A 17,980-nucleotide genomic window follows, 5' to 3' on the forward strand; every position below is an offset into this window, starting at 1 on the left:
GTAAAATGATCTAAGTTTGAGTCATGAGAACAAATATCGTTTTAAAAGAAAAAATTTGGAAATTATAATTTTTATCATTTTGAAGTTATGAAATGCCTAAATAATGTTTCATATAATTTTATATAATTAAAATATTGTTTCACTATGCTTTATATAAATTAAATGTTTACCGAATATAAATTATATATATTTTTACGACTCAGAATAATTCAGGAAAAGGAAATTGCTGTATTCTTTCTGATTCTTATAGTACGATTTTATAGAAGAGGTCTATTACAGTAATGTTGCAAATCATGTATGAAATCTATTTTCTCTTTCATTTCTAAATGATGTACCAACATTTTTTTCAGTATTAATACTAAAATTTAATATTCATTTCTTATTTATTCTATGTATTATTAAGTTGAAGTCTATTTTAGGGAAATTATTATGACTGTACAAATATTTAAAATTATATAAAATGTTAAATAAGTCATATATAATTGTTACATAATAATTGTTCCATAAAGAACATACTATTTTCAAAAATCAATATAAATATCTCACAGATTAATCTGATCAATGGAAGATGTACATACACTATTTTTCTTATGAATGTTTTGAGAATGCTTCTCATCAAAGAAAATATAATAGTTGAAATTACAGAGATATAATTGCAGTTTTTAAAAAATTACAGATATTGAAGATGCTATGTAAATTGAAGTTATTATGTTCCTAATTGATTTCTATAAATTTAGCAATAAAACTAGTACAACTACCTATACAGATTACTTCACCTAATTTTATTACTTGAAATATTTCTTCTACTCATAAAGTTTCAAATAGGAGTAAACAAATGTTTTGAATGCCTCCATCATTTCTTGTAGAATATATATACTATACATATATATATTTTTGTTATTAATTCAAGAGTAAAAGAAATATTTTGAGAAAATAGTGACATGAGATTGTGTATGTTATTTTAATTTATTTCTGAAGATATACCAAATGTTTGTACTCAATAGACCTTAGTTAGACAAGTAAAATTTTTTTTTGCTACAACTTTCTTGTTACTATCAAATTATGTCATTTATTTTTTATAGACATAGTTGACTATATTATCTATTTTGTTTTTACATTTTAAATTATAATATCACTTTAGATAACACATTGTCCTGAATCTAATATTATATGTTAGCAAGTAAATGTAACTATAATTTTTAGTATACAGATTGGACTGGAACATTGAGTGTTCATTACTACAGTTCATTAGTTTCTCACTGTTAACGAATCTCCTAAGTGTGATTTACAGTCTCTTGCTTTCAATATGTATTCACTGAAGACTGTAATCACAATCTCCCACATGCAATGTATTAATAATACATTTTAAAACATGTCATTTAAAGTTATAATATTACAACATTTTGTAAACATTAATAAATAACTCTTCTCCCTTTGTAAACACATTTGATCTTGTAGCAAGCAATACAAATTAATGTTACATATTTTCTGTTAAGCAAGTCACAGTGTAATAAATTGTATTTTATGTATTAATTAAATAACAATTAGTGCCTATGAAAAATATTAAAAATATAAAATGGTGTTTAGTTATAGACATGTAATTACAAAATCTTAGAATAAAGTAAATAAAACTTTTAAAAATAAGTTTTATCCAATTGTAGTTTTATTTATGATGTAGTAAGAATATCTGTGGATAAATTATTCAAAAATATCAAGTGATAAACCTCTTAAACCCTGCAGATGAAAGCAGAGTTATGCTTTAATTGATTATAATTGTAATAAACTACTGTAATTGCAATTATAGAGTACATTTTGTAATTATTAATAAAAGTTTATAATAAACTATTCCCTTCGTGTCCCACCATATACATATGAATAAAGCATTAGTTTTTTTTTATGCAAATCTTTCTTTACGATAGGTTAATGTGTTTTGCCGAAATATACCATTATCTTTTTCAGGTATTATTTTTATACAATACTCACTTTTTACTGCGTGTAATTTTAATATTCTTTTATCCAGTGGGTTATTGAGTGTCGAAGCTCGTCCACAACACTTAAAAGAATATTCAAGGACCACGGAACTCCCGCGATCTTTTTAAATCAGCCGGCATCCACAGAGTCTGCGCAGACACGCAATTACTCGGAGTTTGGGCTCCGCCAATCAAAATCGAGACATCTGCCGCCTTGCCGCAGAAGAAGCGACGCCGGCCCCGTGGCTGCTCATCCCAATGGAGATACCACCCCAACGCCCTAACCTCGCCAATATCCCCAAGAGCGATCCATGGCGGCAACGCTACGTGGAATATCTTCGCTAGATCGACACGCTAACCCCGGAGGAATAATAAACCAAGTAAGTCTAGGGGAATCCTTTCTCACCAACGCCAACGAATTTCGGACGTAACACTAGTAATACTAGTATTAGTAAAAAAATTCTTTCCAGCCGGTGATGTAACAGCGATAAGGACCGAGACTATATATATGCAAATACAGTAATGATTCTTAAAATGAACAATTGACTTGCAAACACAGTTTTTTCCTGGGCATAAGATACATTTTTACATTAATTAATAATCTACATAGTTTAATATTATCTGGAGCAGAAGTTTAAAACTTCGTTCCAGTACCAACTGGGCCGTGTCGTCGTTCCCAGATCATACGATGCTTTTGTTTCATGAATGCATTAATTGCGTTACACTTGATACCAAGGTCACCATCTATGTAGCAATATAAAATATATAAGTTAAATAACCTACAGAATATCTACTAGAACGCATTTCAGTATGTTCCTAGCAAACGGACCGTTCACCGATCGGGGTGAGTTACACGTCATTCGATTCGTCTAATCCAGTACATTATTAATATGCATTTCATTATTTGCGGAAATTCGTTATTTTTGTTTAAATTTGTCGGAAAGTTGCAATAAAAAAGTAAGGTTAAATATATTTTGATAGGTTCATACTGCCAATCGACCATTATTTGTCCTATAAAATAAGATCACTGCAAAACAGTATTTTTATCTAATTTTAGTTATATAATAATATGACATTGCTCATAATTGTATATTAGCATATATGTTAATTTTAAGACATTTGTAGCCGAGTTAGGTCTGGGTTAGGTTAGGAGACAGGAGGGGGACAATATTTTGTACCATTGCTGCACATACTGTCTACCTGACCTACTCCTGTACAGTATGTGCATAAAAAAATGACTTTTATGCATACATATTTAACAAATTGCGCATTTTACTACCTGGCATTTATAATTTACACCAGAAACACAGTAACGACAGTCATTTGTTTCTACTTGTGAACCTGTCAAAATATACTTAACCTTTGGTTTTTCCTGCAACTTTACAAGTTTAAACAAAAATAACGAATTTCCACAAATAATGAAATGCATATTACTAATGTACTCACCTCGATTGGTGAATGGTCCGTTTGCTAGGAATGTTCCAGTATTGCAAGCTCTTACATTTTACTTGGTATGCTGTAAGAGCATCTTGGTGTGTTTTAACTATTTCATCACAAAGCTCATGATTTTCAGGATTTTCCATGAAACAATCTTCTTGACGTAGTCTTGTTACATACAGAATCTCCTGGTCAACCAACCTAGTTAAAATTAATTGTACTCAGATACAACATGGATATAAAATCTTATATAAAGAATATAAAGCCTTTGGTATAATACTAAATAATTAGTAATCTAAAACTGAACATTTCGTTGTCACGTTTATAAAAAATAAGTTTACCAATCACGCTGAAATTGAAGTTCTGCTTCAACACGACAAGCCATATCAAGTTCATAGCATTCATCAATTGTTGGAACACGACGAAATTGTTGATGGTACCACGGATATTTCTTCTGATTCGCAACGACGATATTTTCTGTCAAATACAAAAAGTTTGCATTTTCGTTGATTTTTCTTTCTCTTTAAACCTATTAGAATAATAACATAACCAAATGGTTGATTAGATAATACCTCGGAAATAGACAACCGGTTTATCTATTATGTCGTATACAGACTTTATAAATCGAACAAACTTATTTGGTTCCTCTTCCATTTTTGTATAAATTAGTTATAAAAAACCAAATACAAAAATGATTTAATTCACTAAAAGACTCTAGTTCAGAATCTGACAGAGCCTTTATAATATAAAGGCCATACTCTGAGGCCGTAAAATGCACTTTTAAAAAACCCTATTGCCTAATCACCGATAGTCTGATATTTGGTATATTCTATATAATTATAATTTTTGTTATTTGTAAGTATACACTGTAAAAAAATATAAATTTTGCTAATTTCTTTAATAAAGCATGATATTCTTCAATTTTAACGTATAGTGAAATTTAATGGTTTCATTATTATTTCTCATAAACGGTGTATTATTAAACAAGAAATTATACTTGTAACTACTATGTTTAAAATATAATTACAATTAAATTGTTAAATATTTTTATACAATATTGTTCGTTTTTAAATATTCCTAAGTCTAGGTACTTTTCTGCTATAACGTTTGTAGACCTTGTTATTCTAGAGGTATATAAGGAAATTTCTGAAAGCGCTTCCTCCATTTTCATCGTTGCGAGAATAATGGTGAGTACGTCTTTGATAGTAGTAAAGAAATTTTTGGCTAGATACAATTAATTTCGTTCTAAAAACGCAGAATTACTTTCAAGTATTTTCAATGAATTTTTCGCGAAGTGGTTGTCTTAAATCTCATTCTTAATCCATCGTGAATTAAATAAAATGTCTCCTGTAACCGCTAGAAATAAATTCGTGTATGGCAGCCACGTGGTTGAATTTTGTTCGTTTGCTTTTGTATGATGATTCTAGATGTGTAAAGTTTATGGTTTTCAACTGAATAACCATGAGGATAATTCTAGGGCGGTCTGACTTATAAATTATTCGAATATTTATTTAATTCGGCTTATACCGTGTATCTAACATAAGGTTCGTTGCATAGTCGCACAGGAAATTCAGTGCACCCCGGCACGGGTCTATGGGATTCTATCCCAAGAAAAGATCCCAGCGTCATCGCGGAAAAGTTAAAGCCTTTCCTAAGGATGATCCGAGTAAACCTGTTCACTTAACAGCTTTTGTTGGTTATAAAGCGGGTATGACCCACGTGGTCAGGGAAGCGGATCGACCAGGCTCGAGTGAGTGGATACAAAAATATTTTATTTCAAAGATTATGAAATTATAGTTCTCGTTTTTTAAAATAAGAGAATTTTGTATTTAAATTTTTGTCGTCAATTACATTTACGAAACATTGTACTTATTATTCGACACGTTAACCTTTGTTTGATAAACACAGAAATGTGTTGGTCAACATTGGTTGCGGTTTAAGAGCTGCTTGATATTGTGCAGTATGGTCTCAACCGCAGTGTCGAAGAACAATTGTGTGCTCTGCTATGCAAAGTACACAGGCAAGGCATATTCCATAACCTCTTTGAAACCCATTGGGTGATGATCATTGAGACAAACCATGTCTAGTACAGTCTTACAATATTAAATGTACATTATTTTTATTTTCTTCTCTTTCCTCCTTTAAATGTATGATATGTACTTTTAGAGGTGAATAAAAAGGAAATTGTGGAAGCAGTTACCATTCTTGAAACACCACCTATGATTGTGGTTGGTGTAGTTGGATACATAGAAACTCCTCATGGGCTACGTGCTCTCACCACAGTTTGGGCAGAACATCTTTCGGAAGACTGTCGCAGGAGATTCTATAAAAACTGGTAAAAACGGCCTTTCGATTTAATATTGTACTTTTAACGTCTGTTTCGTAAGGTTATACTTGTACAATGTGTATTAAAACAAACCTTAAATTAGCTCTCCGCTCAATTTGATGAGAGCAAATATTTGGATTTAACCACAAAGCAAAGTACTCTTTGAATGGTTGATCCAAAAATTGTGTACAGTCTCCGCTCATTATGAAGAGACTGGCACGTTACGGACAGGTGCTGATGGTGTAGATGTGCATAGAAAGACAGCCATTATGGTTACTTTTCTACAGGTACAAGAGCAAGAAGAAGGCATTTACGAAGGCGTCCAAAAAATGGCAAGACGATCTTGGCCGTCAATCTATTGAAAGTGATTTGAAAAAGATTATCAAATACTGCAAAGTTGTACGAATTATTGCTCATACACAGGTAATTCACTGGAGATATACCCGTTAAATTAAAAATTATTCTTAGTTTCTAACAAATTATTGTCTTTAAATAGATGAAACTTTTGAAACAACGTCAGAAGAAAGCTCACATCATGGAGATCCAACTAAATGGTGGAACTATTGACCAGAAGGTTCAATGGGCACGTGAACACTTAGAGAAACCTGTACCTGTTAATAATGTTTTTGCTTCTGACGAAATGATTGACGTGATTGGTGTCACAAAAGGAAAGGGGTATAAAGGTAGGTGTTGTTGCTTTCCTTTTCTCCATCTAAAATATACCTATTAAAAATTATATAACCAAACACTTGGACTATATGATGAAAAAACATGATTTGTAATTGTCTGAACATTTTGATGATATTATCATGCTGCCTTCCTGCTGAAGTCCATAGAAACGTTATAGTAGTAGTACATGTTTATTTTTAACCGTGAAAAGGAACTTGATTTTACAGGATATAACTAAAATATTATAAAATATCTTACAGCCATCCATACTTTCGTCGAACATTCCCCCCACTCTATTTTCTGTTTTTGCACTCCTTTCTACATTTGCTATTTAACTTATTCTTAAATGTTTTCATGTGGTTTTCCTGATATTACAGTTGAATCTCAAAGAAAGAACTAGTCTTCGAATTATAGAGGTTCAATCTAATACTACTATCAATGTTATCAATTTTTTATTCGTGTATATACTGAGCTCAAGTAACTTAACGGTGTAAAAAAATGATACGCTTTTTTCGTAGGTGTTACATCGCGTTGGCATACAAAGAAACTGCCACGTAAAACACACAAAGGTTTAAGAAAAGTGGCTTGTATTGGAGCTTGGCATCCGAGCCGTGTGTCGTTCACTGTTGCGCGTGCTGGTCAAAAAGGATATCATCATCGTACAGAGATGAACAAGAAAATCTACAGAATTGGGCAAGGCATTCATACAAAGGAGGGCAAGGTACTCATCTCTATTATCTTGTACACGAAAATTCGCTTCTTCCCTATGTTAATTTTCTTATTTTATGAAGATTAATAATATCATAAGAGGCGTATATAAATGACTTGTAGTCATAGTACCCAAATCATACCATTATGTTTCGGGTCTCCAAAGCAAGCGACACTCGTATAATTTATATATTAAAAACTCATTTAGAAAGAATTCGTTACAAAGTTTAATATTTATCTCAGATCGTAAAAAACAACGCTTCAACGGAGTACGATCGCACTGAGAAGACCATCACTCCCATGGGTGGTTTTCCTCATTATGGTGAAGTGAACAATGACTTCATTATGATCAAGGGTTGCTGTATGGGACCAAAGAAACGTGTAATCACATTACGTAAGGTAAGAAACGATGATAGTTTTTTAAAATCATATTGTTTGTTTTCTGTGATGAGTAATTAATGAGCCTAATAATAATTATGAAATATTAATGATATTTAATGATAGGACTGATATCTTTATTAAAATTCTAAACTGTGTTTTATTTCATTATGCTTATAATATAAGGTTATGTTTTGTACAGTCATTGTTGGTACATACCAAACGATCTGCATTGGAGAAGATTAACCTCAAATTCATAGACACCAGCTCCAAATTTGGACATGGTCGCTTCCAGACCGCAGCTGACAAAGTTTCGTTCATGGGACAACTTAAGAAAGATCGTATTCGCGAGGAACAAGTCAAAGCTACAACCTCTGCACCTCCAACAGCAGCAGCTCAGTAACATTGTTTCTCTGCATTGTATACGATTGATAATACAAAATTCACACAAATAAGAATTGTTTCATCTTTTTTTTCTATAAAGGGTTTGCCGCAGTAAACAATTAACTTCATTCATCACATTATATACACTACAAGTTTGAATAACGCTTGAACTGATCTAAAACCTTTTCTACTTTTATTGCATCTTCACAACAATAGTCTAACTATTCTTATTTACATATAATCCATACAACGTACAAGTAAGAATAATTGTAATACTGTCATGTTCAATCTTATTTTCGTTTAGTGAACCCCAACAATCCATTGATAATACTTATTGAATAATATATTGAGAAATATGATCTGCAGCTAACTTGCGGCAAATATCCCATGCCCCAGTCCACTCATACCGGTGTTTGGTCTGCGGGAGCTTTTGCTTCGACCTCCGGAATGTCATGCAAGAATCGGTCACCAGCCTTCTCAGATTGATGAACTCATCCCCGCATCCTATCCCAGCGGTTACCCCTATCCGCCACCTGGGGACGCATCACGTAGGGGTTCACCTCCCCTGCCCCCTGGACAACAAAACGTGTGCGTGGGCTGGCCGCTCGACCTAAACTTTTGCCAACACCGTGTGTACCAAACTTTAAATCAATATATCTCGAAAATGAAGGCCCATTATAGAAAAACCTATTAAATTGTTTTGATGCTAGATATAGACTGTAACTTGTACTTGCTATCATTTCAAAAGCCATTTCCACGACTGTAAGGGAACCTTGTGGGTGGCGCCAGTTACCAGACGGTCTGGTGCCACATACAATTAAGGAAGAATTCATATGTATATTTTTGGCGCGAGATTCTATTGAATTTGTATAGTAAAACTCTTATATTATAGAAATATTGTATGCAACCTGTGTGTTCGTATGTATATGTAGTATCCTTTTAATAAACAAATTATGACAAGTTTATCTCACGTTCAGCGTGTTAGAATGCTGTACAAAACAATTTTAAGGTTACATCGCGGTTTACCGATTGAAATTCAATCTTTAGGAACCACTTATGTTCGTGATGAATTTAGAAGACACAAAACGTGCAATGAAGCTGAAGCAACTATCTTTTTAAATGAATGGACAGTGAGTAATATTGAACAATGCATTCAATGGCCCCTTAGAAAAATTAGGTTACCTTTTATTTAGTTGCTTTAAAACAAATGTCAGAAGGTAGGATATAAAACATTAACTCCTATTTCATACCTAAACATTTTTGTCTTTAAGGTAAATAAAAAAGATTTCATTTTTTGTTGTAGGAATATGCACTAATGCTAGCTGATCAGCTTGGATTAAAGGGACCGCACACTGCCAAACTCTTAGGTCAAAACTTGGGAAAAGAGGACTTTGAAAAATTTAGAGATGAACAAGTATATCAGTTATATGAGCTAATGAATGCAGCAACTAATAAAACTGATAAAGATATAAAATAAGTAAAACCTAGTTGACTTAAAATATTGAGGTTTCTTATGTTGTACAGTTGATAAAGTATATCACATATATATTTATAAATGTAATAATTGTAATATTTTCGTGTACATAAACTTTCTTTTGATGTTTCACACAGTAAAATATTATCCGTAGATGGTTTTCATAAAGAATAACAAAACTATTATTTCTAATGCAATAAAAAACAATGGTATAAGAACTATATGCAGTTATGTATTGATCTGTATCTATTCAAAATTTGAATATGTCAATCGTTCGTTTATTTTACGTAACGTCACTGTCATTCCTTTATGTCATATGGACAGCTTTTAAATTTTGTTAGGTTACAAAATTAACTTATGGAATCATAACCTTGCCGATTACTTTTGTATAAAATCAATTATATAAGTTCTTCGATATATTTATAAAATTACAAGTGCTTTAATTAACAAAGAATAATGAAAATTTTTAAAGAATCGGCGAGTTTAATTCTAGCAGCTAGACATATGCAAAAATATATTCGTTCTTCACCTCCTACAAACGTAAGTATTACAATTTGTTGTTTTTTGTCTTAATCGTTTATAATGAAATGTTATAGTGGTTTACTGTTGCCGATAATACAAAATAAGAGTTGATAGATATTATAACCAAATTTAAACGTGACTGTTAATTGCAACATTGAATTCGTCATATCAAACTGTAAAATTGCGCGAAAATTTAAATACAATTTATTACATGTACAAATGGAGCTTAGAAAATATTGTATAGTTTCAGTACAATTATAATTTGTTGTGCCTGAAACGACACCATAATTCAAACTTTTTGCCGAGCACATATGTGTTCCCTGGAGGGGTAGTGCATTCATCTGACGCGGATTTGAAATGGCACAATCTTTTTTCCACGTTTGGCGTCGACACCAACAGCTTTGCATCTTTAGTACCAAATAGTGCTGTACGACCTCGAATTTTTAAACCGAAACCAAACGAATTACCAAAAGAAATTTCCTTACGAATTACCGCTATCCGTGAAACCTTCGAAGAATGCGGCATATTAATTTGCAAAAAATCGCCAAACCACCTACATTCTGATTGGGCAGAACACGTTGAAAGTAATTCGATTGATAGACTCGAGTTTCATAGCAATTCGAAAGTCTGTTCATTATAATAATAAAATATCAGCTTTAGACGAAATGAAAAAATCATTAAAATGAAACTATTTTCTTTGTTTAGTTTCCGAAATTGAATTGCACGATTGGCAGACGAAGGTGCATAACGATGCCACGGAATTTTATACGTTATGCGAGAACTTTAAGTGTTACCCAGACTTGTGGGCCCTTTACGAATGGAGCAATTGGTTGACACCGACTTATTTCCCCGGAAGACGTTACGATACTGTGTTTTATTTAGCCTGCGTGCCAATTATGCTTCGCACTATGTGCGAAGTTACGGAAATAGAGGACTTGAAAGTAAAATTCTACTCAATGGTATATCTTAATAGGGAAATTTTGATCGTGTCGTAAATATTTTCTGTATGTATTTCAGTGGGATGTGCCAGGAAATTTTATATTTTCTTCTTCGGGTATTGTATTACCACCTCCTCAACAATATGAAATTGCAAGAATAGCAAAATTTGAAAGTATAGATAATTTGCTAGATTTTGCAATCGATCGTAGCAAAATGGGAGTGCGTTTGAATCTGCCAGTACGTAAAGAAATTTTTTAAATCTGAAAAATGTTACAATTCTAAAAATCAATTATCGAATAATTTTAACAATTTATTATAATAATGTACGTTATTAGGTGAAAGTGGAGTTAAAAGATGGTAAAGTGCATGTTTTGCCAGGAGACTCGATGTATCCCAAACATGCTAACTTATTTGACGAGCAAATAATCGACAGAACCGACGTTACTATTAGCGAGTTTCGAGATATATCGCCCATAAAAAATAGAATGGAGTTTTTTAATTTAGAAGTCAAGGAGCTTTTCGTTCAAAATTTCGATAGTGTGGATGGTCATTTACCTCCTATGCAATTGAAAAATATTCGTGTGAAACAGACACACAAAAAGTCAAAATTATGATACATTAAATATTCGTCCCTATTGTGAAAGTGAATTATGAATAGATAATAATTGTAAATAAATGTGCAATTAAAGTTGTACTGCGTTCCTCTGTACTTCAAAATATACTTTGCTATGTATAATGTATACAACACAGCTATGTTATTTTTGTTCTATTAATAATTTCTTAAATAATGGCGGGAAAAAAGCGCGGTAAACTCGATAATACAACAATGGCTGCTTAAGCTCTAAATGCGAAAGCAGAAATATCCAACGAAAGTGCCAAGTGTTTTGAGATCCAGCGTATGTTATGAATGATCGTATTCAGTGTGTAAAATATCATTCGTTAGATATATGTAAGTTTTTTCGTGTGGCTTGGTAAACATAATCATTCGATAATTCTTTTCTTCGTTAGAAAGTAACTTGAAATGACCGGTATGTCGATGTAAACACTATGATATATTTAATGTATTTAATATAATCGAAGAATTATGACATATTTGTATTTTAGAAAATGGAATACACAAGACGACGACCATATTCAGTTAATATTGAAATTGATAACCTTCAAGATATTTATCAACATGATTTACAGATGTATGATTTCCCTCCAAAAGGTGAAATTCCATTTTTAGAGTTTCAACAGTTAGGCATGGAAAGATTAAAACGTAAGTTTTACTCTAAACTAGTAAGAAAACTGATGAACGAATGTTATCTTAAATTAACTTGCTTGTAATTGTAAGCATATTGTTCTTTATAGTTCTACAACTTGTTGAAAATTCCTCGGTGCGAACGGATAGTAAGAAATTAAAGGATCGTAAGGCTGATCTAACTACAGATTTAGAAAAAGATGGACTTAAATATTTTTCACGTCTCTTACATGCAAAGGGATGCAAGTCTTCCACAGAAACAGATTTACAACATAGACAAAAGGATCACCTATCACATTTTATAATGAGATTATCGTATTGTCAAGATCCAGAACGACAGAAGTGGTTCATTAATCAAGAAGTAGATTTCTTTAAATTAAGATTTGATTCGTTAGACAAAGAAGGAATAGAAAAGTTACTTGATATGTATAACATTGAGTGTCGACTAGTAAGCAAAGAACAAAATTAAAATTGTCTATGTATTAAATCCACAAAAATTTCGTACATTTAATATTTTATTTACAGATCACGCAAGAAGAAAAAGATAAAATTAGAGAAGAACTTCTTTCATCCAATTCGAAATTTTTAAATATTGATCTGACAGAATTTTACACAGTGGCTTTTCAGAAAGTCACAGACCTAGTTAGATTGCGTAAGGTCTATCTTGCTCAAGGAATGGCATATATTCCGCAAGAAAGTTTGGTGTCTTTGTTTGTGTCTTACTTTAAGAAACAGTTAGTAGATGGTATGGAGGTATGTCTTGTCACATTGTTATATAAATTACATAAAAAATGGTTACATTTATTTTGATCGAATATATTTTTATTATACAGTATGCAAAGAATTGTGTTTTAAATATATCCGATGATGAAAGATTAATGTCATACCTTAAATCATTGCCTGGTTCTTTCTCTGGGATGACACGTGTTGTTTGGACAACAACTACTACACCTATAGACAAATTAGATGAGGTAATTAATTTATTTTCTATATCCTTCCTTTCGTACAATATTACTTAATTTTAGTTATCAAAAACCTCCTATCCTTTGTGTATGAGAACATTACACGAGGCACTTAGGACTCATCACCATCTTAAAAACAGTGCGCGTATTCAGTATGGTTTATTCATAAAAGGTATAGGGGTAACATTAGATGACGCGTTGCGATTTTGGAAAATGGAATTCACGAAGAAGATAGATCCAGATAAATTTGATAAACAATATGGTTATAGTATAAGGCATATGTTTGGCAAAGAGGGAAAACAGACAAATTATACCCCTCTTGGATGTCAGAAAATTATAACTTCTGCTGTGGGCCCTGGAGAATTCCATGGTTGTCCATATCGACATATGAATTCTGATTCATTGAAACAAAAATTAATTACTTGCGGTGTACCGGCACAAAGTAAGTATATTGTAACATTGTGTATAAAGTGTTAAGATTAATACTTGTTGTTCCATGTATTTCAGGAGTTAATGAAATAGCAGATCTCGCCAAGGCTGGTCATTACAATATCGCCTGCAGAACATATTTCGAGGTTTCACATAATCTCGTGCCAGAGAAGTCTATTATAATTATTCACCCAAATGTATATTTCACAGAAAGTCGAGCTATATTAACTAAAGATAATCCTACAGGTAAGTGAAACTCAGTTCTGTATATTCAAAAAAGTTTAATAATTCATTAATAAATACATTTTACTTTCTTTCTTTGCCAGAGGCTGAAAGCAACGAAAGCTTCTCGCAAAGCGGAAGATTTAGCGAGAGGATAAGTAACACTCCCGCGAGAAGTGAAAGAAACTTTGGCACACCTTTAAGAAATAACGATAGATCGTTCGAAACTCCTTCAAAATATGCGGAGCGAAATAGCACACCGTCCAGAAAGCTAGATAAAACGAGTATAACTCCGGTAAGAACAGTTAAAGCTACTCCAAAAAGAATAGACGATAGTTATCTCAATGACGATGATATCGCCGAATTAATGAGTGGAGACATGTGAAAGTAAATAGTACAAATATTATTAAAGTATTTTTACGTTTTATTTTTATTATAAAATAAATTATGTTATACGTAACTGTTGACCTGCTTTAACGATCTTTTGGACAGAAAATGTGCTTTCACGTCGCGTATCATTGACTCCACGAGTCTCTCTAAATTGTATTTGTGTTGCCATCCCCAATCACGTCGCGCCTCGCTGTCGTCGAAAACTTGTGGCCAACTTTCAGCTACAATTTAAATGGTACTCTTTAAATGGTCTTTTGTTTAAACGGGCGCATTGCCGATTAATACACCTGACAATATAATCAACTAACCAATATATTGTCTTCCATCCGGTTTGTATGTAATCTTTAACTCTGGAACGTGTTTTTTAAGCTCGCAAAATAGTTCTTCGGGCGTGAAACTCATTGCAGTGACGTTGTAAACACGCCTTTGCAATTGTTCGTTCGGAGTATTTAAGAACTTATAGAGCGCGGACAGACAGTCTTCTATGTACATCATCGGTAGTTTCGTGTAAGGTTCCAAATAACATTCGTATGTTTTATTAAGCAATCCTTCGTGGAAAACTGCAACAGCATAATCTGAAAAAAAGACACGTAACTGCATAGTTAAATTTATTATTTCATTATTTTTACGGGAAACAGGCTCTATCCCGTTGATGTACATATCAATATACCAATTGATATTCCGTGAATACCGGTTCTAAACAAGTATTTTGCTGCAACTCGTGGTCTCAGTTGTGTTTCGTTTACGTGGTTACTCTAAGGTTTACGCATCAGGAAATAAAGGAAACGCAAGGAGCGATCTCACGGCTCATGATCAAGAGACGCTCAACAATTTACTAATACTATTGTCCTTGAGTAACGATGGATTGCGCCATTATGCTGTTACTCTAATCGTGATTGAAATATGCTCTATTTCTTCCTGAAAAAGGCTATATTTATAGTAAAATATTACCGGTTGAAAATCGAGGGAAAGGAAACGAGTGTAACGAACAATTAACTCGTTGTTATACGTCTTTATTTATCAAAACTTTAAAATGAAACGCGAAATACGTCTAAAAAGTAATGAAACTGATTTCTTTTCTCGGTATTTGCCAGCACTATACAAGTGTTGCTTTGTTACTTGAGAGTATAGTATTGCTCTATTTACAGTGTAAGTTCCAGTTCGATCGAGGAGATAATGTAAATTTATCAATAAAATACAATTTTTATAAAACCAGTCTCATTACATTTTAGGCGCGCCATCTATTACATTTTAATTACCTGTGGTACCACCGCCCGGTGGGTCGCTACTGATCACTCCCGGAAATCTTAGACAACGAAAATCCAACCCGAATCTATGGTGGTAATATTCGCCCATTAGCTCGGCGTGAACTTTACTGACGCCATAAATCGTTCGCGGTCGTTGAATAGTAATATTTGGAGTGGGATTCCTTGGTGAATCCGGACCAAACGCTCCGATTGTCGACGGAATGAATATCCTTAATTTGTACTGTTTGGCCAGTTCAATAACATTGTGCATTCCTAGTGAAAATTAAATCTTTATAATATTCGCGGCTGAAAATTATTTCGTGCGCCACGTTAAACCATATTCCAGTAAAGGTAGCTAAGAAAAATCCACTTTCTCCGATGTGCTTTCCTTCTTGGCGTCGGGTAACAATATAATTATTATCATAACGACAAATTCACTTGGCACGGCATTCCATTTTACTCGAGCGTAGTCTCGAAAAGCAACGAGGCGCTTCTAGAAACGTGCGTTTTGAACAGTTCATTAAAGAACGAACGAGTCGTCTTACCTTCTATGTTGACTCTCACAGCAAGCGGAACGTTTTGTTCGCCGACAGCGCTGAGCAGAGCGCTGAAATGAATCAGCCAGTCGACCCCGTAGTCTACCACGATTTTCTGAAGACCTTTAAAGTCAAGGATATCGGCAAAGATAAACGGTCCGCTCGAAAGGCTTTCTACAGTCGGCTTGATTATATCGGAAAGTATCACGTTCTCGTTTCCATACTTTTTTCGAAGCAATTTCGCGCACTCGGTACCCAATTGTCCGAGGCCACCTTCCAAGAATGCATATGAAAAAGTCGATAATTTATAGGAAGAACAGAAATTTTTTTTTTATTGAAATGTCATCGTTAACGAATGTTATTCTTTTACTTTTTTTTTTTTTACCTAAAATAGGTAAACAATGAATAGCGTAATTTTATGCAGATTTCGAATAATCTATACGCGGCTGTTTTTTGTTTTAAAAATAGAGTATAGTAAAACGACAAAGATGTAACTGGTTTTATGCATTATAATTTCGTTTTGGAAATCTTACATACCAGTGATGAGTATCCTTGGCGTTCTCTTGGCAACGTCCGATCCGTTGTTTTCGTTTTCATTGAAGTTCCGAAAACACGAATTACCCGCCACGTGGAAGTCCCTCAAGGTATTTTTTGAGAGTCGTCGAGAAATTTGTAGAAATTTTTTTTGCCACATTTTTTCCGTTTCTGAGAGTCACACGGGTTTAACCGAAGAAGGAGTTCTCTTTGATTTAGTTGTAATAATACAAGTCTTTGAGTTTAAGAGCACAGATTTTTATTTTCGTTGAAACGTAAATAGAAAAATTGTAAAAATTGTTCGCGGAGCTACGAAAAATCGATCGACCCTGTCTGGTCTCAGTGGCGATAAATAACTGACAAAGGCTCGCTTGATTGTATGATATTATAATGTGGTTGATTCTGAAAACCTGTTAGAACATAGATTTTCTTGCCTTGTGTTTGTGCGCCAGTAGGTGCAGGACCTTCAACTTAACGATGGATATGTCTGGAGAAAACACGTGTGCAATAGACACACGAGATAAGTCCTGAATTTATTCAAAACAATTATTTACTATTATTTTGTTACATAATTTTATTACAGTGTTTTTCATACACTAAATACCAAATACGTAAAAACTATTTTAGTTAAAAATTTTCATACAGTTTATCTCAAGGAAATCGGAATTAAATAAAAAAATATTTCGATTTTAGTAGAATCTTGTTTACAAATTAACTGTATTAAAACATCGGATAATAAAATAGAATCGTCTACGCTTCGTGGAAGAGTAAATCGTTCGTTCGTACAATGTAGAACCGGTTAATTCTAGAAGGTAAGTTTCAATTGATTATTACGAAAAAAATATATATTTTTTTTTTAAAGTATTTATTGTGAATTTTATATTGCACAGCTTAACTATATATTTTAATTTCATTGTAGAGTGTTGCCGCCTTGGAAGAAAACCAAACATTAACTGTTGTATGATCGACGGCAGGGTTAAAAGGAGACACGATAATAATTAAATGTAAAATATGTATAAGTATAAAAGGGGTGCATTGTACTCGTTAAATTCTTTGTTTCCTAATCGAGCAAATATTTTACAATAATTGTTCATCTTCTTTTTTTATTTTGCGTAAGTCTTAGAATTTTTCGATGTTGAGAAGGTTGAAGGATCATGGTTTACACATATAAATATTTTTTTATTTATAACATACTGAATGGTAGAAATAGACCGATTTTGACAATTTTATCAGGGGTATACCTTCTAAAGAATATGAAATACACAATTATTTATCCGGGAAACGTTATTAAAAATAAACGTAAACTTTGAAATAATTTTAAAACTAATTAATTTTAACTTTAAATAATAGAAGGTAAATTCTTCGTAATTTAGTGTCAAGTATGTTATAAAAATTATAAAATTATGTTTATGTAAGAGTAAGAATCGTCAACCCATGCATTAATATTATGTTCGCAATAAGGAGCAACGTTTAAATGTATGACAAAAAGGTAATATTATTTGATTTAAAAATATACATATTTCGATAATAATAATATATGAAATATAAAATATATTATTATTATTATTATTATTAGTGGTATATACATACAATAATATACGTAATTTGAA

General features: G+C 32.6%; 6 protein-coding genes and 1 non-coding gene across 9 annotated transcripts; 5 read left to right on the top strand and 2 right to left on the bottom strand.

Annotated features, from left to right (window-relative positions):
• Positions 1–2,535: 2,535 nt before the first annotated feature.
• LOC122400163 (NADH dehydrogenase [ubiquinone] 1 beta subcomplex subunit 10) lies at positions 2,536–4,188 on the bottom strand. Its single transcript, XM_043401477.1, has 4 exons — positions 3,980–4,188; positions 3,749–3,884; positions 3,472–3,608; positions 2,536–2,714 (listed from the first exon to the last, which is right to left on the bottom strand). The coding sequence occupies exons 1-4, from the start codon at positions 4,059–4,061 to the stop codon at positions 2,605–2,607; spliced, it is 465 nt and encodes a 154-aa protein (XP_043257412.1). The 5' UTR covers positions 4,062–4,188; the 3' UTR covers positions 2,536–2,604.
• Positions 4,189–4,514: 326 nt separating this feature from the next.
• LOC122400265 (60S ribosomal protein L3) lies at positions 4,515–8,035 on the top strand. The gene is made up of 8 exons (XM_043401628.1): positions 4,515–4,594; positions 4,965–5,157; positions 5,574–5,742; positions 6,021–6,156; positions 6,230–6,416; positions 6,921–7,123; positions 7,354–7,509; positions 7,691–8,035. Exons 1-8 carry the CDS (start codon positions 4,592–4,594, stop codon positions 7,889–7,891), a joined length of 1,248 nt encoding a protein of 415 aa, XP_043257563.1. The 5' UTR covers positions 4,515–4,591; the 3' UTR covers positions 7,892–8,035.
• LOC122400302 lies at positions 4,822–4,898 on the top strand. Its single transcript, XR_006259345.1, has one exon. It is a non-coding gene; the product is annotated as a small nucleolar RNA U43 (small nucleolar RNA).
• A 170-nt stretch (positions 8,036–8,205) lies between the features above and the next one.
• LOC122400266 (succinate dehydrogenase assembly factor 3, mitochondrial) lies at positions 8,206–9,461 on the top strand. Its single transcript, XM_043401629.1, has 2 exons — positions 8,206–9,002; positions 9,176–9,461. The coding sequence occupies exons 1-2, from the start codon at positions 8,826–8,828 to the stop codon at positions 9,347–9,349; spliced, it is 351 nt and encodes a 116-aa protein (XP_043257564.1). The 5' UTR covers positions 8,206–8,825; the 3' UTR covers positions 9,350–9,461.
• Positions 9,462–9,666: 205 nt separating this feature from the next.
• On the top strand, positions 9,667–11,482 carry LOC122400156 (nucleoside diphosphate-linked moiety X motif 19-like). 3 transcript variants are annotated; one of them, XM_043401450.1, is made up of 5 exons: positions 9,667–9,886; positions 10,113–10,452; positions 10,574–10,827; positions 10,886–11,044; positions 11,143–11,482. In XM_043401450.1, exons 1-5 carry the CDS (start codon positions 9,803–9,805, stop codon positions 11,419–11,421), a joined length of 1,116 nt encoding a protein of 371 aa, XP_043257385.1. In that variant the 5' UTR covers positions 9,667–9,802; the 3' UTR covers positions 11,422–11,482. The 3 variants fall into 3 exon arrangements, with proteins under 3 accessions (XP_043257385.1, XP_043257387.1, XP_043257388.1); XM_043401452.1 differs by having other exon boundaries at positions 10,574–10,809; XM_043401453.1 differs by having other exon boundaries at positions 10,119–10,452; positions 10,574–10,809.
• Positions 11,483–11,914: 432 nt separating this feature from the next.
• On the top strand, positions 11,915–14,048 carry LOC122400083 (DNA primase large subunit-like). Its single transcript, XM_043401306.1, has 7 exons — positions 11,915–12,068; positions 12,161–12,498; positions 12,576–12,803; positions 12,884–13,021; positions 13,076–13,454; positions 13,520–13,687; positions 13,768–14,048. The coding sequence occupies exons 1-7, from the start codon at positions 11,915–11,917 to the stop codon at positions 14,046–14,048; spliced, it is 1,686 nt and encodes a 561-aa protein (XP_043257241.1).
• LOC122400084 (L-threonine 3-dehydrogenase, mitochondrial) lies at positions 14,032–16,712 on the bottom strand. Its single transcript, XM_043401307.1, has 5 exons — positions 16,374–16,712; positions 15,846–16,109; positions 15,313–15,573; positions 14,362–14,628; positions 14,032–14,274 (listed from the first exon to the last, which is right to left on the bottom strand). Exons 1-5 carry the CDS (start codon positions 16,528–16,530, stop codon positions 14,114–14,116), a joined length of 1,110 nt encoding a protein of 369 aa, XP_043257242.1. The 5' UTR covers positions 16,531–16,712; the 3' UTR covers positions 14,032–14,113.
• Between the last annotated feature and the right edge of the window lie 1,268 nt (positions 16,713–17,980).

Source organism: Colletes gigas, unplaced genomic scaffold, assembly GCF_013123115.1.
Source record: "Colletes gigas isolate AHSC1104 unplaced genomic scaffold, ASM1312311v1 Colletes_gigas_Sc00016, whole genome shotgun sequence".
Lineage (NCBI taxonomy): Eukaryota > Metazoa > Arthropoda > Insecta > Hymenoptera > Colletidae > Colletes > Colletes gigas.